Source organism: Cnephaeus nilssonii, assembly GCF_951640355.1.
Source record: "Cnephaeus nilssonii genome assembly, chromosome: 7".
Taxonomy (NCBI): Eukaryota; Metazoa; Chordata; class Mammalia; order Chiroptera; family Vespertilionidae; genus Cnephaeus; species Cnephaeus nilssonii.
In genome coordinates, this window is record NC_137078.1 from 3,995,649 (window position 1) to 4,021,937 (window position 26,289).

The window sequence follows — 26,289 nt, forward strand, 5'->3', positions numbered from 1 at the left end:
AGTGAGGGCCAGACTGGGGAGGGATTCCATGAGCACATTCTGACCTGTGGCCACCATCACCCTCTTCCTTCACTCTTATAACAAACCAAAACCCTCTATGTGGCAGGGGTTGCCATGGGCAATGGGTTCCTGGAACATGGAGAGCTCTGGGGATCCAGGCTCGGAGGGCTTCTTGAGGAGGTATCATTCCTGGCTCTTATGTTCACGTGGTCAGTCACATGCTAGGTTTTTCAGAGCCCCCCTATCCCTATCCAGTGTGGGGTTTTGTTTCTCCTAGCATTGGACCCTGTGTCCTAACTGTGATCCTGTTATTGCAGCCTTTCTCTGAGGGTCTTTCCCATGCCCTCACAGGCTATATTAATCCATTTGTCAATTGTTGGAATAATAACAACTGCACCTAATTTTCATTGTTCATTTAAATTCCAGCGGAAAATAGCCTCCTTGCATCTCAAACCATGCTGGTTGCCTGGCTCCACGGCTCCTTTGTCGGAGCCGTTGTGAAGGCGCTGTGGAAAGGAAATCTGGTGACCAGTTCTTGGCTGTGCCTCAGCATGACTTGGGGAAGGGGTCCCCATTCTCTGCCTCAGGTTCCTCATTTGAATAATGGGAGGGCGGCACTGTGTCATGGTGACTCCTGGATCTGAAGCTCTGGGATACGCTGACATTAAGGCCCCTTTCACCTCACTGCCATGGTCCAGGACTTGGCCAACCCAAACGCTATTGAGTTTTTTGTGGTGGGGACTCAATCCCCCAGGTGCTGTGTGACAGATGTCTGCAACCAGGCCAGTTACATGAAGCAGTGGCAGAGTCAGAGCCCCACTTGGATGAGTGGGTGGAGAGTAGATAGAGAGTCATTGTCCCTGCCCTTGAGGTGCCCACAGTCTGGGTAAAGGGTTCTCACTCTGGCTGGGGGGGTGGAGACACTAGGGGAGGCATCAGAGAAGGTGATATTTGAGCTGGTCTTGAAGGTTGAGTAGGAGGTTGCTGAGCAGATGAAGAAAGCAACCCAGGAATTAGAAACAGCATATGCAAAGGCACTGGGGTGGGAAAGTGCCTGGTGCATTTTGGGAGGACCTATATTCTAGTGATGGTATCTGGGAATGAGGCTAGAAAGAGGGTGAGGCGCTGGATGACAACCCAGGTGATGCTTGTGCAGGTAAAAGGCCATATTGTCCACTTCAGGTAAACAACCCTCAACCTCCAAAGTAAGTTATGCCAATGTCATTTAGTTTACTTTGTTTAGTATGATCAGAGAAGTCCATGATTTGCAAGTGGTTTCTATTAAAAATGATTGAAATTGAAAAAGTAACTTGGCACTTAATGAGGTCAGCTTTATGTATCTGGATAATTTCTCTTCTGAGGACTGACTAGCTTTCCTGAGATGTCACGCTAGAGAGTTCCATGTTTTTTACAGCATCCGACATTCATACGAATAAGTTCCGTTCTGTGTGGAACCCAGACCCAGGTTGTATGCTGGACTGTCCATGTTCCTGTGGTGCCATCCCAGCAGGGGCCACTGGAGCCTGGGAGGCAGGTCGCCTGGGCCAGTCATTGTCAGCGTTCATCCCTTCACCTCTCTGGGTCTCACGTTCCCTGTCTGACAAATAAGGGGTATCACAGACCTCCCTCCTAGACCCAGCATTCTGGCTGTGATACAGGGATTTTGTTTCATTGCTGTGAAGAATAACATATTAATGACCCAGAGACACAGAGAGGGACGCTGGAATGGATTATAATGCAGATGTAATTGATTTTTACAGCTGCCAGTAAGACACAGCCTGCTCAAAAGACAAGGAAATTGTAGTACCCATAGGCAGTTTAGGTATAGTCTGGAATTTAGGTATTTGTGAACTGGCTCCGGCAGGCTTTAAAATTTCCTAGAAAATGCTATAAGATGTCAGAAGACTTCTAATCCCTTGGATTACTATGTCTTTTATTTATTTACTTAGAGGCCCGATGCACGAATGAAGATTCATGCAAGAATGGGCCTTCGTTCCCCTGGCTGCCGGCACCACCTTCACTCTGGCCAGAGCAGCCTTTCTGCCTTCCCACGCTGCCCAGAGGCCCAGAGCGGCTGGGTTGGTGTGGAAGGCCTGCATCGTCTCCATGGCGACAACGCAAGCATCCCGCCCCGTCCCTGGTCACTCAGCACCTGTGTATGCAAATTAACCCACCATCTTTGTTGGGTTAATTTTCATACTCACTCCTGATTGGCTGGTGGGTGTCGCAAAGGTACGGTCAAATATCATGTTACTCTTTTATTAGGTAGATTTATATCACTGGCCTTTTTTCTTATGGTAATAAACACTTATTTAAAAATTTGAAGACTAAGCAAGGGCATAAAATGAAAAATCTTCCTTCCTCCTTCCCACTCTGTCCCACCTAGACCTCCAATTTAGAGGGCAGGGGCCTGTCTCCAGGAATCTCTGGAACCCCCAGCTTCTCTTCCCAAAGGCAAGCCTTGTACCTGTTTCTTGGGTCCCCTTTAAGAAACAGTCTACACTTACATTGCTCTATATATGCACTGGTGTTCTATATATCTTATTGTAAATACATTTCACATTTTCTGAACTTTCAATGTCAATATTATGTCTCAGATCTTTTCCTATAAGTGTGTATGATGCTACCATTAAGTAAACTGTGGTACCATTTAAGTACCACAGTTTACTTAATCAGTCCCCATTGAGGGAAATTGTGTGTTTCCTCCTCTGTGTCCTGCTGTTACAAACAACTAAATCCTTGGACCTAACTCTTTGTGTACATGGGTAGATTGTAGGATTTGTTCTTTTTTTTTTTTTAAGAAACTTTATTTATTTTTAATATATTTTATTGATTTCAGAAAGGAAGGGAGAGGGAGAGAGAGACAGAAACATCAATGATGAGAGAATCATTGATCAGCTGCCTCCTGCACACCCCCTACTGGGGATCGAGCCCGCAACCCGGGCATGTGCCCTTGACCAGAATCGAACCCGGGACCCTGTGGTTCGCAGGCCGATACTCTATCCACTGAGCCAAACCAGCTAGGGCTAGGATTTGTTCTTAATAGTGAATTGTACTATCTTGTGTCCATCTTGTCTGAAGGTCACCTGGCCTGACCCTGTTGTTTTATTTTATTTTTAGTTCATCCTGATGTAGCTACCAACTACTACTACTACTTATTATTATTATTATTAAAATCTTTATTGTTGAGAGTATTACATATATCCCTCTTTTTTTCCCCTATTGTCCCCCTCCACCTGGTTCCCACCCTACCCCAGGCCTTAGCACCCTATTGTCTGTGTCCATAGGTAATGCATATATGCATATAAGATCTTTGGTTAATCTCTTCCAACCCCTCTCCCCGCTTCTCTCTGAGATTCATCAGTCTGTTCCATGTTTCCATACCTCTGATTCTATTTTATTCACTAGTTTATTTTGTTTATTAGCTACCTTGTTAGTTTATTTTCATTTTATTTGGATTTTTTTATTTTTTTATTTTTTCATTTTTTTATTAAGGAATTATATGTGTATATATCTTACAATTGCCCCCCCAACCCACTCCCATACATGCCCTCACCCCCCAGAGTTTTGTATCCATTGGTTATGCTTATATGCTTGCATACAAGTCCTTCGGTTGATCTCTTATCTCCCTCACCTCTCCCTAACCTTCCCACTGTAATTTGACCTTCTGTTTGATGCTTTACTGTCTCTGTATCTATCTTTTTGTTCAACAGCTTATAATTTTCTTTATTATCCATAGATGAGTGAGATCATGTGGTATTTTTCTTTCATTGACTGGCTTATTTCACTTAGCATGATGTTCTCCAATTCTATCCAGGTTGCTGCAAATGGTCAGAATTCCTTATTTTTTATAGCAGCGTAGTATTCCATTGTGTAGATGTACCACAGTTTTCTGATCCAGTCATCTGCTGACGGGCACCTAGGCTGTTTCCAAATCTCAGCTATTGTAAATTGTGCTGCTATGAACATAGGGGTGCATATATCCTTTCTGATTGGTGTTTCTAGTTTCTTGGGATATATTCCTAGGAGTGGGATTACTGGGTCAAATGGGAGTTCCATTTTCAGTTTTTTGAGGAAACTCCATACTGTTTTCCACAGTGGCTGCACCAGTCTGCATTCCCACGAGCAGTGCACAAGTGTTCCTTTTTCTCCGCATCCTCGCCAACACTTGTCGTTTGTTGATTTGTTGATGATAGCCATTCTGACAGGTGTGAGACGGTACCGCATTGTCGTTTTGATTTGTATCTCTCGGATAATTAGTGACTTTGAGCATGTTTTCATGTGTCTCTTGGACTTTCTTCTGTCTTCTTTGGAAAAGATTCTATTTAGGTCCGTTGCCCATTTTTTTATTGGATCATTTATTTTCTTTTATTAAGTTGTATAAGCTGCCTGTAGATGTTGGAGATTAAACCTTTATCAGTGATAATATGTACAAATATGTTCTCCCATACAGTGGGATTTCTTGTTGTTTTGTTGATAGTTTCTTTTGCTGTAAAAAAGCTTTTTATTTTGATGTAGTCCCATTTGTTTATTTTCTCTTTAGCTTCCATTGCCCTAGGGGCAGTATCAGTGAAGAAGTTCGTTCGGCATAAGTCTGAGATTTTGCTGCCTGTGGATTCCTCTAGTATTTTTATGGTTTCCCGTCTTATGCTTAAGTCCTGTATCCATTTTGAGTTTATTTTTGTGTGTGGTGATCTAGTTTCATTTTTTTTTTTTGCATGTATCTGTCCAATTTTCCCAACACCATTTATTGAAGAGACTGTCTTGACTCCATTGTATGTTCATGCCTCCTTTGTCAAATATTAATTGAGCATAGTGGTTTGGGTCAATATCTGGATTCTCTATTCTGTCCCATTGATCTATATGTCTCTTCTTGTGCCAGTACCAGCCTGTTTTGAGAACAGTGGCTTTGTAATACAGCTTGAGGTCTGGAATTGAGATCCCTCCTACTTTATTCTTCTTTCTCAGGATTGCTGTGGCTATTCAGGGTCTTTTTTTATTCCAGATGAATTTTTGGAGAGTTTTTTCTAAATCTGTGAAATATGCCGTTGGTATGGGTAGTATGGACATTTTAATGATGTTGATTCTACCAATCCATGAACATGGTATGTTCTTTCCATCTGTTTACGTCTTCCTCTATCTCTTTTTTCAGTGTCCTGTAGTTTTCCGTGTATAGGTCTTTTACCTTCTTAGTTAAGTTTATTCCTAGGTATCTTAATTTTTTTGGTGCGATGGTAAATGGGATTGCTTTTTTAGTCTCTCTTTCTATAAGTTCACTATTGGTGTATAGAAAGGCCATAGATTTCTTTGCGTTAATTTTGTATCCTGCTACATTGCCGAATTCATTTATTAAGTCTATTAATTTTTTGATGGAGTCTTTCGGGTTTTTTATGTACAGTATCATGTCATCTGCAAATAAGGATAGCTTTACTTCTTCTTTTCCAATTTGGATGCCTTTTATTTCTTCTTCTTGTCTGATTGCAATGGCTAATATTTCCTGTACCATGTCAAACAGGAGTGGTGAGAGTGGGCATCCCTGTCTTGTTCCTGTTCTTAGGGGAAATGGTTTTAGTTTTTGTCCATTGAGTATGATGTTTGCTGTGGGTTTATCATATATAGCTTTTATTATGTTGAGGTATGATCCTTCTATTCCCACCTTGTTGAGAGTTTTTATCAAGAAAGAGTGTTGGATTTTGTCAAATGCTTTTTCTGCATCAATTGATATGACTATGTGATTTTTGTCTCTCAGTTTATTTATGTGATGTATCACGTTTATTGATTTACGGATATTGTACCATCCTTGCATCCCTGGGATAAATCCTACTTGGTCATGGTGTATGATCTTTCTGATGTACTGCTGGAGCCGATTTGCTAGAATTTTGTTGAGGATTTTGGCATCTATGTTCATTAGGGATATTGGCCTGTAATTCTCTTTCATTGTGTTGTCTTTATCTGGTTTTGGGATTAGGGTGATGCTGGCTTCATAGAAGGAGCCTGGAAGTGTTCCTTCCTCTTGAATTTTTTGGAATAGTCTGAGGAGGACAGGTTTTAGTTCTTCCTTGAATGTTTGGTAAAACTACCCTGTGAAGCCGTCTGGCCCCGGGCTTTTGTTTGCCGGAAGCTTTTTGATGACTGCTTCAATTTCTTCCATAGTTACTGGGCTATTGAGTTGTTTAGATTCTTCCTGATTGAGTTTTGGAAGGTTATATTTTTCTAGGAATATGTCCATTTCCTCCAGGTTGTCCAGTTTGTTGGAATAGAGTTGTTTATAGTATTTTGAAACAATCCTTTGTATTTCAGCGGGGTCTGTTGTTATTTCGCCTCTTTCATTTCTGATTTTGTTTATTTGGGTCCTCTCTCTTTGCTTCTTGGTGAGCCTGGCTAGAGGTTCATCAATCTTGTTTATCCTTTCAAAGAACCAGCTCTTGGTTTTGTTGATCTTTTGTATTGTTTCTTTGGTCTCTATGTCGTTTATCTCCGCTCTGATCTTTATTATTTCTTTCCTTCTGCTTACACTGGGCTTTTCTTGTTGCTCTCTCTCTAACTCTTTGAGTTGTTGGGTTAGGTAATTTATTACCATTGTTTCTTGTTTTTTGCAGTAGGCTTGCACAGCTATGAACTTCCCTCTCAAGACTGCTTTCGCTGTGTCCCATAGATTTTGGATTGTTGTGTTTTCATTGTCATTTGTTGCCATGAAGTTTTTTATTTCTTCCTTGATGTCCCTGGTAACCCAGTCATTGTTAAATAGCATGCTGTTTAGTCTCCATGTGTTTGATTTCTTTGGGTTGTTTTTATTGTAGTTGATTTCCAGTTTTATGCCACAGTGATCTGAGAAGATGCTTGATATGATCTCTATCTTCTTGAATTTGGAGAGACTTTGCCTATGTCCTAACATATGGTCTATCTTTGAAAATGACCCATGAGCACTTGAGAAGAATGTATATTCTGTGGCTTTGGGATGAAATGTTCTGAAGATGTCAATTAATTCCATCTGGTCTAGTGAGTCATTTAGGATCGATGTTTCTTTGCTGATTTTTTGTTTAGAGGATTTGTCCAGTGGTGATAATGGTGTATTAAAGTCTCCTACTATGATTGTATTGCTGTCAATCTCTCCCTTGATATCCTCCAGGAGTTTTTTTTATGTATTTGGGTGCTCCTGTATTGGGTGCGTATATGTTTACCAGAGTTATTTTTTCCTGTTGGATTGCTCCCTTTAGTATTATGAAGTGGCCTTCCTTATCTCTTTTTATATCCTTCACTTTGAGATCTAATTTGTCAGATACAAGTATTGCTACCCCAGGTTTTTTTTTCATTTCCATTCTCCTGGAAAACCTTTTTCCATCCTTTCACCCTCAGCTTGTGTGTGTCTTTTTTTCTGAGGTGGGTGTCTTCCAAACAGCAGATATATGGGTCTTGTTTTCTTATCCAATCTGTTACCCTATGTCTTTTGATTGGGGCATTTGATCAATTTGCATTTAAAGTTATTATTAATAGGTACTTATTTGTCGCCATTTTTATTCTATACTCCAGTGTTTCTTCCTCGCTTTCTAGTACTGTTTTTTTGTGTGTTTTTTTTCCGCAGACCCTTTAGCATTTCTTGCATTGCTGGTTTGGTGGTGATAAATTCCCTTAGCCCTTTTTTGTCTGTGAAGCTTCTGATTTCACCTTCAATTTTGATTGATAGCCTTGCAGGGTACAGTATTCTTGGATTGAGACCCTTCCCTTGCATGACTTTGTATATTTCATTCCATTCCCTTCTGGCCTGACGAGTTTCTGTTTAGAAATCAGTTGTTAGTCTGATGGGGGTTCCTTTTTATGTAACTTTCGTCTCTCTCTGGCCGCTTTTAAGATTCTTACTTTGTCGTTGGTGTTTGCCAATTTAATTATAATGTGCCTTGGCATCGGTCTTTTGGGGTTTATTTTGCTTGGGACTCTGTGAGTTTCTTGGATTTGTGTGGGTTTTTTCTTTCCTATATCAGGAAAGTTTTCTGTTATTATTTCTTCAAACAGGTTTTCTATTCCTTGCTCAGTTTCCTTTCCTTCTGGAACCCCTATTATGCGGATATTATTTTGTTTTGTGTTGTCCCAAAGTTCCCTTAGGTTCTCCTCCTGCTTTTTCATTTTCTTTTCTAGAAGCTGCTCTACTTGGGTATTTTTTTCCATCTTGTCTTCTAGCTCACTGATGCGGTCCTCTGCTTCTTCTAGTCTACTCTTGATGCTTTCTATTGAGTTTTTTACAGCAGCAATGTCATTTTTCATTTCTTCTTGGTTCTTCTTAATTTCCTCTTGGTTCTTACTCATATTGTCGAATTTGTCTTCCATTCTTTTCAGCCACCTTATGACCATTTCTTTGAATTCTTTCTCTGATAGGTTGCTGGCCTCTAATTTGTTTACTTCCTTTTCTGGTGATGCCTGCTTTTCTTTCATATGCAGGCTGTTTCTTTGTCTCCCCATGGTCTCTCTTCTCCAGATGTCTGGTTATGTAGTTCTCTCTCTCCTGCATTGATTTAAAGGCACAAAATACAACACAACCAGGTACAACACACAAGGCACTGAACAGCGATGTATTCACGATATTATTAATCTCCAATAAAGGTGACCACCAGAGAAAGGTAAATTAGGGGATAGGAGAAAAAGAAGAGTAAAAAGAAAGTAAGGGGGAAAAAAAAGGAGTGTCGAAAATGAAATTGGGGAAATGAGAAAAAAGAATAAGAGAGACTAGAACGAGACTAAGAGAGAAAAGAGGAACAAATATATATATATGGGGAGAAAACTCCAATAGAAAAACCACTGGTCATAGCAAATGCCAGCAAGAAGTACCTGGTGATTAATACAACCTACAATACCAACTAATATCAAGCAAGGTAAGGGATAACAAGTAAAAAACAAACAAAAACACAGGAAACAAAAAAAAAGAATAAGCAAAACAATTTCACAAAAAAGCATAAAAATTCGATATAATCAACATTCAAGCAAACAACAACTAAAGGACAGAGAGAAAAACATTTTATTTATTTATTTTTTTTTAGTTAAGACAGTGAAGTGAGAGGTGTGTATGGACTTGAAGCAGGGAATTGGAGATTAGATATATAGGTAGGGTGAAATTTTAGCTGGGGGTAAACAGAAAGAATAGGGAAAATCTAGAGCAGGAAAGGGTTAAGATAAACAGGACACCAAAAGGGGAAAGGTTAGGCAGAGATTGATGGCATAAAGGTAGAGTTGAAGTAGAATAAAACGATGGTGAAGGAAAGGCGAAAATAGACTGTAGAACACTAATCCCAAAGTAAAATAAAGAGAAAATAAAATGACACTTAAAAAAAATAATAATAATAAAGACCCAAAAATAAATATAATAAAAAAGGTAAAATAGTAGTAGTAATAATGTTGATTGCAAATAAAAATGTAAGAATTTAAAAGGTAAAATTAAGTGAGGAAAAAAGAAAAAAATAGTTTCTTAAGTAAATGATGCAAAAAATTAAAATAAAAAAATTAAAAATTTATTAAAATTAAATAAAAATGTGCAGTAGTGAAGGTCATTCACTTCCTCTAGTGTTCTGTTTGGCATGCCTGTTTCCCAGTCTGGACAGTGTTGCAGTTCCCTGCATTTCACTGCTCCTCAGTGTTGTAATTCAGTCTTGACTTTTAAGCAGGGGGTGTCTTAATTTCTGGTGTTCCTTTATTTTTTATTAGACCAGAGTCAATTTGTGATTCAGCCTCTGGGTGGCAGTGTTTTTGGATTGACTTCCAGGACTCTAAGGCCTCTCTAGCCTTTTTACCTCTATGGCACTCAATACTGGTTTGCAGAGGCTGGTGGGCAAGTTCAAGCCGACTGCACACCCCTGAATCTCCCAGTCTATCCCTCCGAGTCAGATCAAAACCGGTTGCTCTTCAGAGATTCCCCCCTGTTAGCAGCTCTGAGCCCCCTTCCACAATCACGGATCACACGGGCCCCAACAGCCACGGGCCTCTCCCGGCTCAGACCTCCCTGGTCATCCAGCTCCCACCGTGTGCTCACGCGGGCGTTTCTCTCTCCGGCAGGGACTAGAACCTCACCCTATCCCTGGAGAAATCTGACCTTTCCATGGTGGAGTGAAGAGCACCTTTGAGTCCAAGCGTTTGCGCCTCCTGGGATCGGTGCTCTGGGGCAAACAGTTGTTGGGCGGTTGCCGCAGTTGTTGATTTTCAGGCCTTGGACAAAGTCCACCTTCCCTTTCAAGATGGCGAGATTTCGCCGTCCGAGCCCGTAGCTCCAGGAGGGGACCCAGCCGCCGTGGGGGCTGCCCTGTCAGGGGAATCCCGTCCAGCAGTCCCCCACCTTCTCCTGGTGTTCAGCTGTCCCTCAGCTTGCTAACAAATACTCCCAGTGCGACCCTCAGCTGTTCTCTCTTTCTGCTCCAGGACCAGGCTGGGAACACGTCTGCCTACTCTGCCGCCATTTTCTCCTTCTGCTTGTTAGTTTATTTTTATATTCAATAGTTTATAGATATGTATTTATTGCCATTTTATTGTTCTTTCTTCTCCTTCTTCCTCTTCCTCCTCCTCCTCTTCTTCTTCTTCCTCTTCTTAAAGAATACCTTTCAACATTTCATGTAATACTGCTTTGCTTTATGATGAACTCCTTTAGCTTTTTTTTTTTTTAAATATATTTCTTTGTTGATTTCAGAGAGTAAGGGAGAGAGAGAGATAGAAACATCAATGATGACAGAGAATCTGTGATTGGCTGCCTCCTGCACACACACACACACACACACACACACACACACACACACACCCCGGGGACCAAGCCCGCAACCCAGGCATGTGCCCCCGGTCAGAATTGAACCCGGGACCCTTCAGTCTGCAGGCCTACACTCTATCCACTGAGCCTAACTGGCCAGGGCCTTTGAGCTTTTGCTTGTCTGTAAAGTTCTTTTTTAAAAATATATGTTTTCATTGATTTCAGAAAGGAAGGGAGAGGGAGAGAGAGATAGAAACATAAATGATGAGCCCTAGCCAGTTTGGCTCAATGGGTAGAGCGTCGGCCTGTGGACCCAAGGGTCCCAGGTTTGATTCTGGTCAAGGGCACGTACCTTGGTTGCAGATTCCTCCCTGGCCCTGGTTGGGGCTCGTGCAGGAGGCAACCAATTGATGTTTCTTTCACATCAATGTTTCTCTCTGTCTTACCCTCTCTCTTCCACTCTCTCTAAAGAAAAAAGAAAGAAAGAAAGAAAGAAAGAAAGAAAGAAAGAAAGAAAGAAAGAAAGAAAGAAAGAAGAAAGAAAGAAATAGATCAATGATGAGAGAGAATCACTCATTGGCTGCCTCCTGCATGCCCCACACTGGGGATTGAGCCTGCTACAAGGGCATATGGCTTGACCAGAAATTGAACCATGACCTCCTGGTTCATAGGTTGACATTCAACCACTGTGCCATGCCAGCAGGCCATCTGTGAAGCTCTTTATCTGACCTTCAATTCCAAATGATAGCTCTGCTGGGTAGAGTAATCTTGGTTGTAGGTCCTTGCTTTTCAACACTTTGAATATTTCTTGCCACTCCCTTCCTTCCTGCAAAGTTTCTGTTGAGAAATAGGCTGATACTGTATGGCACTCCCTTGTAGGTAATTAACTGCTATTCTCTTACTGCTTTTAAGATTCTGTCTTTGTCTTTAACTCTTGGCATTTTTAATTATGATGTGTCTTGGTGTGGGCCTCTTTGGGTTCCTCTTGTTTGGGACTCTGCACTTCTTGAGCTTGTCAGTTTATTTCTTTCACCAGGTAGGGGAAGTTTTTTGTCATTATTTCTTCAAATAGGTTTTCAATACCTTTCATGCTCTCTCTGCTCCTTCTGGCACCCCCATAATGTGAATGTTGGTACGCTTGAAGTTATCTCAAAGGCTTCTTACACTATCCTGATATTTTCTTACTAGAGGCCCGGTGCATGAAATTTGTGCACAGAGGGGGTTCCTCAGCCCGGCCTGCACCCTCTTTAATCTGGGATCCCTCGGGGGATGTCTGACTGCCAATCCCTGTGGGATCGGGCCTACACGGGCAGTTGGACATCCCTCTCACAATCTGGGATGACTGACTTCTAACCACTCACCTGCCTGCCTGACTGATCGCCCCAACCCCTCTGCGTGCCTGCCTGATCACCTCTAACCCCTCTGCCTGCCTGCCTGATCTCCCCTACCTTGCCCCCACTGCCTGCCTGATCGCCCCTAACTCCCATCCACTGCTGGCCTGATCTCGCCCCTAACTGCTCTTCCCTGCCGGCCTGATTGCCCCTAACTGCCTCTGCCTGCCTGATCACCCCTAACTGCCCTCCCCTGCCGGCCTGATCTTGCCCCCAACTGCCCTTCCCTGCCGGTCTGGTTGCCCTCAACTGCCCTCCCCTGCTGTCCTGGTTGCCCCCAACTGTCCTCTCTGCCTCAGCCCCCACCACCATGGCTTTGTTCGGAAGGAAGTCAGGCATCTGGAAGATGGCCGGTCGACCCGGTCTAATTAGCATATTACCCTTTTATTAGTATAGATAGATTATATAGGATAGGATTGCTTAAATGGCGGGGGGGGGGGCCTTTTTCAACAGGAGGAGATGCTCTTTGCAGACAAAAACACATAATCCCTATATCTGGACTAATAGCCAGCCATATACACTATACTGCCAAACCGGTCATTAAAAAATTGAACCACTTTCTTACACCTTACACCAAACAGCTGTTGCCCTTAAAACCCCTCCTCAGCCCCCACCTTATGTTCTGCCTTTGCAGTTCACCCAGATTAGGTTCTGATGGGTCGGTTTCTATGCCAGTCAGTGTCAAAAGCTCCACCTCCTAGGCAGCCATTGGCTCCTCGCAATTCACCCAGATTTGGTTCTGATTGGTCGGTTTCTATGCCAGTCAGCATCTCCGGGCCTATCTTCAGGCCTGATCATAGAGTTGGGGCTGATCAGCAGCCACCCCAGGCTGCTGGCGAGCAGGCTAAACTGCTGACCTCTGGGAGACAGAGAGAGGCTTGGCTGCTGGAACTGCTGATCGCCTCTCTCTCTCTCTCTCTCTCTCTCTCTCTCTCTCTCTCTCTCTTTCTCTCTCTGAGAGGTCAGCAGTTCAGCCCGCTCACCTGCTGCACACGCAGCCTGGCGTTTGGTCGAGCCTTCGATCGTTTTGGATGTTATGACCCTGGCTCTTCGTAAATATAGATTCTTTTTTCTTTTTGCTCTTCTGATTGGGTGTTTTTTGTTTCCTCATATTTCAAATTATTGATTTGATTCTCAGAATCCTCTACTCTACTGTTGAATCCCTGTAAATTATTCTTTATTTCAGTTAGAGTATGCTTAATTTCTGACTGGTCCTTTTTCATGTCTTTGACATTCTCACTAAGATCCTTGAAAGTCTCACTAAGTCCCTTGAAGCTCTCATGAAGATCCTTGAGTAACCTTATAATGATTGTTTTGAACTCTGTATCTAGTAGTTTGCTTTCTTCCATTTCTTTCATTTGTAACATGTTCCTTTGTCTCTGCATTTTGTCTGCTTCCCTGTGTTTGTTTCTATGTATTAGGTAAAGCTGCTATGTTTCCTGGAATTGGTAGAGTAGCCTTGTGTAGTAGGTGTCCTGTAGGGCCCAGTGGCTCAGCCTTTCCAGTCAACTGAGTTGGGTAGTCTAGGTGCACCCTTGTGTTGGCTGTGTGCACAGTCTTGTTGTAGTTGAGCCTGTTGGTGTCACTGGGAGAAATTGACCTCCAGGCCAATTAGCTGTGAGGACCACTGTGACTATAGTGGGAGAGCTGCTGTGCAGGAGACATCCTATGGAGCAGGACTTGCTTCAGTGGGGTTTTGGTGCTCACTGAGTCTGCCCCTTGAGTGTGTTGCTTGTGGATGTGTAGAATTGTAGTCTGCTATGGTCTGAAGCTGTCCACTGGGTGCCCTGGCTCTAGGATCTCCATGGAGGTGCAAAGTCAGCCACTGCCTGGGGCCCCCTGGCAGGAGCTACAGAGAAATCTACAAATGCCTTCTCTTTGTATTGCGTTTGGAATTACCCAGACAAGGCCCAACTGTGAAGCAAGGCAGGCTGGTGCTAGTGCTGGGTCTTGGGCCTTTTATTGATAGGTTTGGGGCTTGCTGTCATGAGCTGCAGCTTGTTTGAGAGATTTTAGCAAAGTCTGAAGTCTGAGCCAGGACAGGCCATTCAGATGGAAAAGCTGCTGCAAACAGCTTGGGTGGGGCAGCAAATTGGATGGGTCAGGTTCTCAGGGAATCCCCAGGGCAGAGCAAACTGTGTGCTCCAGGCTGATGGAGATTCAGATATGGCTGCCAGTCAGCCTGTGACAGGGGAGGTCCCAGCACAGGAACACTGCCCCCTGTAAGCACTGCTGTCTGGGAGAAAGCAGCCCAAGAGTTCCTGCCCTGATGCCAGACAATCCAGTTCCTCCCCATATGTGTCTGGGTCCCCCAATGCCTCCTGGTGCTGGAGCTTGTATGGGTCCAAGTAAGTTTGTGCACTGGCCCTTTAAGAGGGACACCTGGGTGTCTGGCAGCCTCAATCCATGCTGGTTTTCACAATCCAAAGTTATGGGGTCTTCTCTTCCCAGTTCTGAGACCATGGGTTGGGAGTCTGGTGTGGGGCTAGGACCCCTTGCAGGCATCCTCTGCAGGGATGATTTCTTCCCGATTAAAAAACAGCACATGTGGGTGTCAGACCAGCACATTCCATGCCTTTGCCCCTCCTACCAGTCTTAATGTGCTTTCTTTTTTACTTCTCTAATTCAGCCAGCTTTCAGGTGGTTCTGAATGATGGTTGTTCTGTATTTTAGTTGTAATCTGTGGTTGTGGGAGGTGGTGAGTACCCACGTTTACCTACACTGCCATCATGGTTCTCTCTCCTGACACTATTGTTTTAATCATCATCTTCCCCCAGGATGTCTGGATTCTTCTCTTCCAGGTTTTGTCCACGGGGCCTGAGCCAGGACACTGGTGGTCTGGCTGAAATGGCAAGGCATTCACTGGGGTAGCTGGAACCAATGTGAAACTTCTTCAGGGGAGCTTCATTTATCTCAGGGTTGACAAAACTTTTCTGTGGAGAGCTATAAATATTGTAAGCTTTGCAAGCCATACATCTCTGTTGCAACTGTTCACCTCTGTTATAGCACAAAAATATCCACAAACAATATGTAAATGAGTGGGTAAAAGACATTATTTTAAAAAAGCAGGCAGTGGACTAAATTTGGCTCTCAAGCTTTAGTTTACCAACCTTTGACTTATTCAGCTGCTGGGCACTTTTGTGTCCCTGGCCTCATAGTAGGCATAAGGGATGCTACAGAGAAGGACACAGGCCCAACCCTGGCAATGGTAGTACAGCTCAAGGGTGTGAAGAAAGAGCAGCTGCAGAGTAACATGAGAGTGTACTTTACCAGAGGAGTTTGTAACTTGGAGTAGGGGCCAGACGGAGGTGGTTTTCTGGGAGAAGTGACATCAAAAGCTGAAACCCATGTCCTAACCATGAGCCAGGCACAGTGGTGAATTTAGGGGTCTCAAAGCAGTTCAGTATTCCTGGAGGTGGGTGTGCATAGCGGGGATGTGATGAAGGAGAGAGCTGAAAGATGAACCAGAAGCAGACCACAGGCCCCGAAGCCAGCCATGGAGAGGTGGGACTTCATCCTGACAGCTCTAGGGGAGGGACTGCTAATGTTACCTTGGCGGGGTGCCACCTGTCCGGTCCACGGAGAGCAGGAAGGCCGTGGAAAATGGAAGGCTTGCCCTCGCTGGTCTGGCTCAGTGGATAGAGTGTCGGCCTGTGGACTGAAGGGTACCGGATTCAATTCCGGTCAAGGGCACATGCCCGGTTGCAGGCTCAATCCCCACTTGGGCGTGTGCAGGAGGCACCTAATCAATGATTGTCTCTCATCATTGATGTTTCTATCTCTCTCACTCTCTCCATTACTCTCTGAAATAAATAAAAACATATTTTAAAAAAGAAAGAAAGTGGGAGGCTTTTAGAAGCCAGGGCGAGGGAACAAAGTTTGGTTATGGCATGTAAAATGGGCCAAGACAAGCAGCTCAGGACTGAAACCCAGGAAAATACAGTGGAAGTAACATTTTTATGATTTTCTTGTATCCTACAACCCCTCTACATGGGCTCCGACTCATCCCTCAAGGTCAAGTCCAAATGTCCCTTTATCTTTGGAGCTTCTCATGGGGAAGAGTTATAGGCTCCTCCCTCCAGACTATCATGACATCATCCTGGGGGACACTTGTCACTGCAGTATCTCCTCATTGAGGTCTCAGAAGACACACACAGAATAAGCACTAATAAATGCTTGATAAGTTAAATTAAATGGCAAGGTGATTAGCCAGGATAGAGGTGGCTGATGAGCCACATTTTACAGTTGAGGAAACTGAGACTCAGAAGGCTAAGCAATTTGCCCAAATGATACACGTACAAATTCTTCCCAGTTTAGTCATTTCAGCAGAAAAATTAACTTTCTCTGTCTCTCCAGGCTGGAACTTTTCTTGCTCACCTCATAATTTGCTAAATTATTAATCTGTGAGGCAGTTAACTGAGCAGAAGCAAGAGGCACATTTAGCAGGAAGATAAAACAAGACAAGAGAATTAGGAGGCATCTGGTTTTCAGACACTCCACCAAACGCTAACAGTGAAATTTAACCCTTCTTCTAAGTCCCAGCTGGAACAATGTCTGGTGAGTGGTGAGGCCCTGGCCCTGAAGAAGTGCCTGGAATTCTTAAAGAATTGGGTCTTGAGGCTGTTGGACCTGTCTGGAGTGCTCTAGCAGCTGGGCTGGGGAATTCTCTTAGCTGTTTACTGAAGCCTATTTTTAGAGGGCAGTTCAAGCTGGGGTGGAGTGCCCCCCCTCCCCCCCACTCTTCCCACCTCGCCCAACAGGGATGCAGGACAGGATTATGGTCTTTTAACAGTGTGGCTCAGTTGGTTGAGGGTCGGCCCATGCACGGAGAGATCACTGTTTCTATTCCCAGTCAGGGCACATACCCAGGTTTCAGGCTACATCCCTGGTAGGGAGTGTGCAGGAGGCAGCTGATCTATGTTTCTCTCTTTCCCTAGCCCTTCCTATCTCTAAAAAAGTCAATAAAAACAAATTTAAAAGGACTCAAGATGATGTCCCTACTTTAGTGGGTCTGCACATCCTGAACCCCACAGAACTGCCAGCTGCCTGGCCCTCCAGGTGATGGACGTGTGGGTGGGGTGGCCTAGGGTAAGTGGGGTGGCCCAAGACAAGTGGGGCTTTGATTGTATCTATATCTGCTTGATATCTCCCAACCATATTTGGGTATTCCACAAGTGTGGGTGCTGGGCACTATGCATGCCTTCATGAAGCCCAAGAATAGATAATAAACAAGTAAATATGCCAATTGAGAACAGCAAGCCATGGTTGCCTACAGTAGGGTAAGCTGAGCAAGCCTGTGAGAGGAGAAGGTGTGGAAAAGTCCCTTAGTTAACCCATTTAAGCTGAGCCTCAGTTTCCTCTTCTGGAAAATGGGACCTATAACAACTCCACCTGCATTACAATATTGTCTTGAGGACCAAATATCAGTGAAGAGCTCTAAAATACTAACTAGTGTTATATTAAGCCTGCTGTGGGGTCTGGACATTGTCTCTGAGTGAAGGAGGGCAGGGGTTAGATAGGGTTATGGAGAAAGAAGCTGCTTCCGTTAGATCCGCACCAAAAAGTACCCAAAGGGCGCCCCAGCCTCAGGATGGGACCTGCTCCTTTCTCAGGCGCAGGGCATCAGAGCCCCAGAATCACACCATCTGGGACAGGAAAGGCCCAGTTTTATAGACCGAGGCCAAGGCGGGATTGGCAGACCGCGGCGCCGTCCGCAGAGCGGGCTAGTTAGCTGGTTGGGCTTTGTGTCCGCTGTGCTCGCACTTGGAGGGTATCGGTGTTGGAGCCGTACACAGCCTGCCCGCCCCCAAAGGACCGAGCTCGCTGGCACGGGGGAGGCTGGGGCTGAGAATCCTGCCCTAGCGCCCGTCACCCCCAGCTCCGGCTCTGCAGCCCCGCCCCCTCGCGCAGCCCCGCCCCTTCGTGCAGCCCCGCCCCCTTATGCAGCCCCGCCCCTTCGGGCCTCGTCCCCACGCTCCCTCCAGCGACCCCGCCTCCCGGCCCCGCCTTTGTCCCGCCCCCTCCGGGGCCACATTCCTGCGGCCCGGCCTCGCGTGGCGCCCGGCGGGCGGGGCGGCGGCGGCCGAGGAGGAGAGGGAGGCGGAGGCGGGCCGGGCTCGGTGGCCTGGTACCGGGCTTGGGGCCGGGGTGGTGGGACCTGGCAGGCACTGGTGGTCGCCCAAGGCGATCGCGTGGCGGGTGACCAGCCCCTGGTCGTCGGGCCTAGGCCCTGGGATCCGGCCGCCCCTGGCAGGAGTGGGCGGTCCTCGGCCCGGCCCGGCCCGGGCGCCGGGGGCCAGCTCCCGCCGCAGCCGCCATGTGGTGCCTGCACTGCCATTCGGAGCGGACCCAGTCTCTGCTGGAGCTGGAGCTGGACAGCGGGTGAGGGCCGGCGGGTGAGGGCCGGCGGCCGCGGCTGGGCGGGCTGAGGGGCGGGAGCGGGGAGGAGGGCGGCGGGGCGGGCGGGGGAGGGCGCCGGCGGGCGGGGCGCCGCGGCGGGTGGGCTCCTGCGCCGGGCGCTGTGCCCTGCGGCGCCAAGGCCCGTAGAGACCGCCGGGCGTGCGGTGTGCCAGACCGGCTTGGGGCATGGTGTGCGAGAGCGCGGCCCGGCCGGCCGGACGCCGGGGAGACCGGGTGGAGCCTGTCTGGGAGCGCGGTGAGCCGGCCCGGGACCCCGTCTTGTGCGTGTCAGACACATGCTGCCCGGACGGGAGGCGTGTGTTCGTGCTCAGGAGCGACTTGATGCGCACGTGGGAGACACTGATGGGAGTTGGTACCGGTGGAAGCGGGAGAGCAAGTGGCAGGGCGCTTGGGAGAGGAAGCGTGGCCGGCGGTGTCTGCTCTCGTGCCTGGCTGCAGATGGGCCCAGGCGGACAGGCCCTCCTGCAGGCCTGTTTTTGTGAGACCCGAGGCCGGTGCTTGGGTTATGTGTCCACCTTGTCAGGGAGTGTGTGCAAGGCTGAGGGCGTGCACAGGTGGTTCTCGTGTGCTCCAGGCAGGGCCATCTGGGAGTGCGCTGGGACACCTGGAACTGAGGGAGGTTGAGTTCTGTGTGGCTCCTGTTGTGGCTGAAGGGGGCTGCTGGTGGGATTGGGGTGTTTGTTTATATATGCTTGGTATGATCAGGATTGGAGAAGGCGGGGGTAGGAGGGGAGCAGTGTCCCGGAGACCAACCCTTTTCTGCTCCACAGTCTGTGGGTGGCTGTCTGAACATCCAAGGGCCCATATTTATGGCGATAGAGTGTGTGCATGTGCGAGGAATATCGATTTCCTTGCTCCCCTCGCCAGCACAGCTGCCCCCTGAGCTGTCTGCAGGTTCCTCCTAGGAGCACGGGCTGTGGGCGGGGTGGGGGAGGGGGGGTCGTTGACAAGCTAATTTGGCTTGTGTTGGGCCCCCTGGGGGATGTCCACCGGCAACCAGCTGGCAGTTGCACTGAGAACATGCATATGTTCCCCTCTGTCTCCCTCACCCCAGGGGCCTGAGACTATGGGCCCGAGGCTTCATGTGAGGTGGTGTGGGTACAGTTCCCAAGGACCATTGCTCCTTGCATCTGGGGTGGAGGCCAAACAAGCTGCAGCTGCAGCACCAGCTGTCCGGAATCAGGGGGTCAGTCTGAGAATGGGGTCCTGATATTCATAGCCCACAGGTGCCGCTGCCGTAAGCATCTGTCCCACCTGGCATTGCATTCTTGTCCTTGCGGGACCGGCATCCCCACATTGTAAGACAGAACACGGAGTTCGAGTGTTCGGTCTTGTCAGCACCAAGGCTCTTGGGTTCCTGAGTGCCTGCTGTGTATAGTCATTGCTCTAGGTGCTGGGGACACATTAGTTCACCCTCAGCCTCGCCACAGTTAGGTCACATTTGCTCCTCAGTGCCTGGGATGTGGTTTTGAAGGAAGCCTGGGGAGGGCCAGAGAGAATCAGCCCAACTTCTGGCCTGCAGAGGCTCAGTCAGGAGCTCCTTGCACTGGCCAGCTTGCCCCTACCCAGAGTCCTTTCAGCTGGCCACCTCCCCATCTCTTAACCCCGAAAGGATGCAGCGTGCTGCAGAGACCTCGGGAGAACCCCAGTCTGTAACACTCCCAGACAGCCTCTCATGGTATAGTGCACCCCCTGCAAGCTTTCTGGTAGCCCTGTGTGCAGCACCTGATGCTCTGCTGTTTGAGCCTTAAAGAGCCCTGGTCTCTCCCTTTCTAAACAGGCACGTTGGGTAGGGAATCCAGTGACGGGCAGAATATTACAAGGGGAGCCTGGAGTGAAATCCAGATGTTTTGATGTTGGGCCTCTCACAGGCCCTTGCCAGCCCTGCCAGGATTTTCATGCTTTTGCTCAAAGAAGTCTGACTCTGAACTACTTGTACTAATATTTACACAGCTTCAGTTCAAAAACCAGGACAGGACTGACATCTGCACAAACAGTGAGATGACTGCTCAAATAGGTGTTTCTGGAAGGGATTGGACAGGGTTCCCTGGATTGTGGGAGCTTAGTGTGCCTGTGTGTGTTAACTGGCTGGACTCAGTGGAACATGGGGTCATGGTTTGCTAGGAGAATCTGAGTCAAGGGCAGCTCCGAGAGGCAAGCAAAGAGACTTTGTTTCAAATCCCAGCTCAAACTCAAGTACAAGCTACCACACCCTCTTAGCCTCAGTCTCCCCCTCTGTGGGAAGGAAGAATAATACTGCTTCACAGAAGCACCTGAGAAAATGGGTGTCCAAAAGCCCTGGCCCAGCTGGCCAGCCCCAGGCCTTTAGTCAGATGGCTCGATCATTCAAGTCAGTATTCTGCCACTAACCCCTTGGATTTTCTTCCTTCCTCTTTTGTAAATTTCCTTTAATTATGATGGAATGTCCACCCACTAAGCACAGTGGCAAGGTCTGATGGGCTGAGATCCCACCATGGGTGAGGGAGAGTTCTGCAGAGGTGGCCCAGCTCCCTTGTGTAAATGTGTGTTTGTGTGGTGGGGGAGGATGCTCAGAGGCTGTTGAGTGTGATTTTTTTGTCCTCAAAAGCAAATCATAATGGGTTTAAAGGCCCTTAAGGCTCTTGAAGAATTCATTGTTGTGGCCTTACCGAATCTGGGTGCTCCCACTGCAGGAGCTGCTGCTGAGAGAAAAGTTACGGTGATTGTGGTGGAAAACATGGCATGGTTCCCCTGGCCCTGCTGCTCTTCTAGCTGCGTAGCTGACCCCGGCTGGGTGAATGCCCTCCAGGCCCTAGGCCCGTGACAGGCACCACCTGAGTGAGCAAGTGAATGAGCCCATGGGTCAGACATGCCCTCCTGAGCTTGGAGGGTTGGTTGCTTTGTTCCCTGGGGAGATGTGTGTGACCCAAGGGTACCCAATGTTGCACTTTCGTGTTTGTTTTGTTTTCTTATTCACTCCGCAGTTACTGAGAGCGAGCGTACTTTGTGCTAGACACTGAGCTAGATGTAGAGGATCCAAGGTTAATGATGTGATATTGTGCATCACAGAGCACAGGCTTTGAGGTCCCATAAAACCCCAATTCTGCCTCTTCCCAGCGGCTTCAGGTATGTTGCCTCCCCTGTCTGAGCCTTGATTTTGTCATCCATGAAATGGGGCCAAAATTATTTCTTAGGAGGATGTGCTGCTTTGCCTGGTGTCTGGCACATATTAGATGCACCCAGAAGGGCAGCTGTTGTCACCACCATCACTATTACACCACCTTTTCCCAGCTGTGAAATTATTGCTGAATAAAAGTGGTTCCTCTCTGCTTTCCATTTTGCTAGTTTCTGGTTTACTGGAGCCTTTGTGGATCTTTACGAGATCTCTCCTTAAGGGACCGAGGCCTGGTCCTAGTTGATCCAAGTTTAATATCTTTTTATGCTTTATTCATATGTGGCTGTAGCTTCTGTGCTCCTTGATGGAAAGGATCATTCTTTCCACTTTATTTTCTTGGTTTAAGGCTTCCTAACATGGTGACAGTTTAAAATTTAACCTAAGGCCCAGATGTGGAAACATAACAGAGTTCCTTCCTTGTGTATATATGTGGGAAACTATGGTAGTATTGTTTTTCCTCTTTGTTCAAAGGTTGGAGCAATCTATGTATATAAAAGACTAAGCGACTGATCGACCGATCGCTATGACACGTACTGACCACCAGGGGACAGACGCTCAATGCAGGAGCTGCCCGCTGGTGGTTAGTGCGCTCCCACAGCCACCTCCCGCGGCCCCTCCCCTCACCCAGCTGGCCGGCTGATGATCCCAATCAGGGTGGCCAACCTCCTGTGGCCCCTGCCTTCCGGGGCCAGCCAGCTAACCTCCCACAGCCCCTCGCCCTAGCCGGATGGCCCCAATTGGCCAGCCAACCTCCTACAGCCCCTCCCCCTACTGGCCAACCTCCTGCAGCCCCAATCGCCCCCCCTCCTCCCCCCGCCCCCCCCCCCCCCATCGCTGTCCAGGCCGAGGGACCCCACCCGTGCATGAATTCGTGCACCAGGCTTCTAGTAATGATAATAATAGTAATGGTTGCCATTTAGTAAACTCTGTGTGAAGTACTTAATTTTCAAAGCAATTTTCTGCTGTCCTTATTTTTTTCAGTTGGGGGAAGGTTACATGACTTGCCCAGGGTCACCAACCAGTAAGTGCTAGAGCTGGAATTCAGTCAGCCTGGCTTTGGGGTCTGTGCTTTTCATAACCAGGCTCTGCTCCCTCTGAGGTTAAATAATCTTTAGAAAAATATGTCACCATTATAAATGGAGCCTTTTGCACCTTTTCCAAGCCACAGAACAGGTGTTTGGTATCCCATGGTGTTAGGATTCCCAAAATATCTCCCAAACTTGGTATCCCCTGAGCTCTCTGACCTCACCTGGTGTCTTGCAAGACCCCACAGACCCCCCAATAGTTGCTTCCTGAAACACTGCAGTGAGATTCTGAGACAGTGCCCTTTGGCTCTGAGCACTTGCAGCATTCTGAGGTAGCACGCTTGCCACGGGCCAGCCTCAGTGTGGAGCAGAGTCTTGGGAACAAAAGCTGACTCATTACAAGACCCTGGTAAGGAAACCCCAGGCCAGGGCCTTTGATGTCTTTAGGGGACATGCATGCGTATGGGCTGCTGAACTCGATCCCATGGGAGGGGAGGAGCATTAATAACCTGGAAGTCACCAGCTAGTTGGTGAGTGGCCTCCTCATTTGGGTTCCAGGCTGGATTGGAATCTGTCTGCCAGTGTGAATGCTTTCTCTCTAAATGGTGTTTGTTTCTCTGTTTCTGGCCAGGAGGTTAGACGGTGTAAGGATTAAATATGTTAATGCACGTGAACCATTTAAAATGTTGCTCTAGTATATTATAGCAAGCACTCAATAAACGTTAGTTATAATCATTGTAATTGTTCTTATTTATCCTGATTATTACTAAGCTTCGAAGGGTCTTTGTCTCCAGAGACAGGAAACCTCCTGGAGAGGCGTGGGCAGGACTGGCTACAGTTAACTGTCTACATGTGGCCTCCCCAGAAGTGCTAGCATCAGTCACCTCCTAATATCCTCTTTCTGGGCCTCAGTTTCCACATCTATGAAGGTAGATGAGCTTCATGACCCTTGTCGTCATTTGGTGAGGGAGGATGGTTAAGGGGGCAGATTCTGTAGCCGGGCTGCCTACCACCCTGATCCCAGCTCTGATCCTCACATGCTCTATGATCCTCACACGCTCTGTGATCTTGGGCATGTTCCTTAGACTTTTTGTGCCTCGGTTCCTCCATTTGTAGCATGAGGTGCTGGTATAGCAGCTTGTGGAGTTGTGAAGATTGGGTTAATACACAGAGTGCACAAATAGCACAGAGGGTGTTACTTGTTTAGGGCAGCTATGTTGCTAGATGGGAGTGGGTATCTCTTTTTAGCTATGGACAAGGCCAGGGGTAAGAGAGAGTAAGGCAGAGAGAATGGTGGTGAGGGAAGCAGTTGAAGGGCCAGGGATGTTCATGGTGTGAGGCAGTGATGGCAGCAACTGGGGGTGAGACAGATTGCAGACTTGGTGAGAAGGGACTAAAGCCCATAGGCTGTGTGTGCTTATAGCCCACTTTCCCTAGATTAACCCAGATTTAAACAGCCCACTAAGAGTGGACAGTTAAGAGTGTTAATATACTTATTTTATTTCAACCTCCCAAGAATCTTGTGAAGTAGCTGGTATTGTTCCCATTTTAGAGATAAGAAAACTGAAGTGAGAAAAAAAAGAAAATAACATATTCAAATTTTGCAGAACATAGATTTCTTAAAAATTTAGTACATTCATTTATTCCTCCATTTATTTATTCAACACCTACTATATACCAAGCTCTGCAACAAAGTATGAGGCCATCCCATCTAATAAAGAGGGAATATGCTAATTGACTGCCACGCCCTCAAAGATGGCGGTGCCCAGTCCCCTCAGCCCCACCGGGGACGGCAGCTGTGCGGCACGGCTGGGCCCGCCCCCAGGCGGATCTGGCCGCTCCGCGCGCCTACCTCCGGAGTCCCCCAGTCCCCTCAGCCCCTTAGCTGCCCAGGGCCGGCCCGGGGTGCAGGGAAGCCTCAGATGGCGGCTGCCCAGCCGTCCAGGGCCACCCAAGGCTCAGGTAACCAGGGCCGGCTGAGGCTTGCGCTGCCAGCAGTGGCAGCAGCAGAGGTGTGATGGGTGTGTGAGGTAGATTGGCTACCTCCTGCACACTCCCCACTGGAGATTAAGCCTGCAATCCGGATATGTGCCCTGACTGGGAATCCAACAAGGACCTCCTGGTTCATGGGTCGAAGCTCAACCACTGAGCCACATTGGTTGAGCTGTACCACAGCTTTTTTATCCACTCATCTACTGATGGGCACTTGGGCTGTTTTTAGCTATTGTAAATAGTTCTGCTATGAACATAGGGCTGCATATATTCTTTGGGCTGCATATATTCTTATATATTCTTTCTGACTGGTGTTTTGGGGTTTTTAGGATATATTCCTAGATGTGGAGTTACTGGGTCAAACAGCAGTTCCATTAAAAAAAAAAAAAAAAATATATATATATATATATATATATATATATATATATATATATACACATATATATATATATATATATATATATATGTATATATATATATATATATATATATTTCAGAGAGGAAGGGAGAGGGATAGAGAGATAGAAACATCATTGATGAGAGAGAATCATTGATCAGGTGCCTTCTGCACGTCCCACAATGGGGATCAAGCTGGCCAACCTGGGCATATGCCCTTGACCAGAATTGAACCCAGGACCCTTCAGTCTGCAGGCTGATGCTCTATCCACTGAGCCAAACCAGCGAGGGCCATTTTTATTTTTTGAGTAACCTCCATACTGTTTTCCATAGTGGCTGTACCAGTATGCATTCCCACTAGCAGTGTACTAGGTTTCTCTTTTTTCCACATCCTCACCAGCTCTGTTTTTTTTTTTTTTTATTTACTAGAGGCCCGGTCCACGAAATTTGTGCATGGGGGAGGGTGTGTCCCTCAGCCCAGCCTGCACCCTCTCCAATCTGGGACCCCTCGAGGAATGTCCGACTGCCCGTTTAGGCCCGATCCTAAACGGACAATCGGACATCCCTCTCACAATCCAGGACTGCTGACTCCCAACTGCTTGCCTGCCTGCCTTCCTGATTGCCCCTAATCGCTTCTGCCTGCCAGCCTGATCACCCCTAACCACTCCCCTGCCAGCCTGATTGATACCTAACTGCTCACCTGCCAGCCTGTTTGCCCCTAACTACCCTCCCTTGCAGGCCTGGTCACCCCTAACTGCTCTCCCCTGCAGGCCCGGTCGCCCCCAACTTCCCTCCTCTGCCGGCCTGGTCACCCCTAACTGCCCTCCCCTGCAGGCTCAATCGCCCCCAACTGCCCTCCCTTGCAGGCCTGGTCCCTCCCAACTGCCCTTCCCTGCTGACCTGATCGCCCACAACTGCCCTCCCTTGCAGACCTGGTCCCTCCCAACTGCCCTCCCCTGCTGGCCATCTTGTGGCGGCCATCTTGTGTCCACATGGGGGCAGTCATCTTTGACCACATGGGGGCAGCCATCTTGTTTGTTGGAGTGATGGTCAATTTGCATATTATTCTTTTATTAGATAGGATAGAGGCCTGGTGCACGGGTGGGGGCCGGCTGGTTTGCCCTGAAGGGTGTCCCGGATCAGGGTGGGGGTTCCCTTGGGGCATGGGGTGGCCTGGGTGAGGGGCCTGTGGTG

At 47.3% G+C, this 26,289-nt stretch overlaps 1 protein-coding gene across 3 annotated transcripts in view; it reads left to right on the forward strand.

The window, feature by feature from the left end:
• The window catches only part of IQSEC1 (IQ motif and Sec7 domain ArfGEF 1), a 150,445-nt gene that overhangs the window by 58,368 nt on the left and 65,788 nt on the right, over positions 1-26,289 (forward strand). Inside the window, exon 1 of one of the 3 annotated variants that reach the window (XM_079777568.1) lies at positions 18,276-18,489. The exons of the other annotated variants lie outside the window; for them this stretch is intronic. Coding sequence (XP_079633694.1) covers positions 18,425-18,489 — 65 coding nt within the window. The 5' untranslated portion in view covers positions 18,276-18,424. Of the gene's footprint in view, positions 1-18,275; positions 18,490-26,289 lie in introns of those variants that run through there. 3 annotated transcript variants of the gene reach the window in all.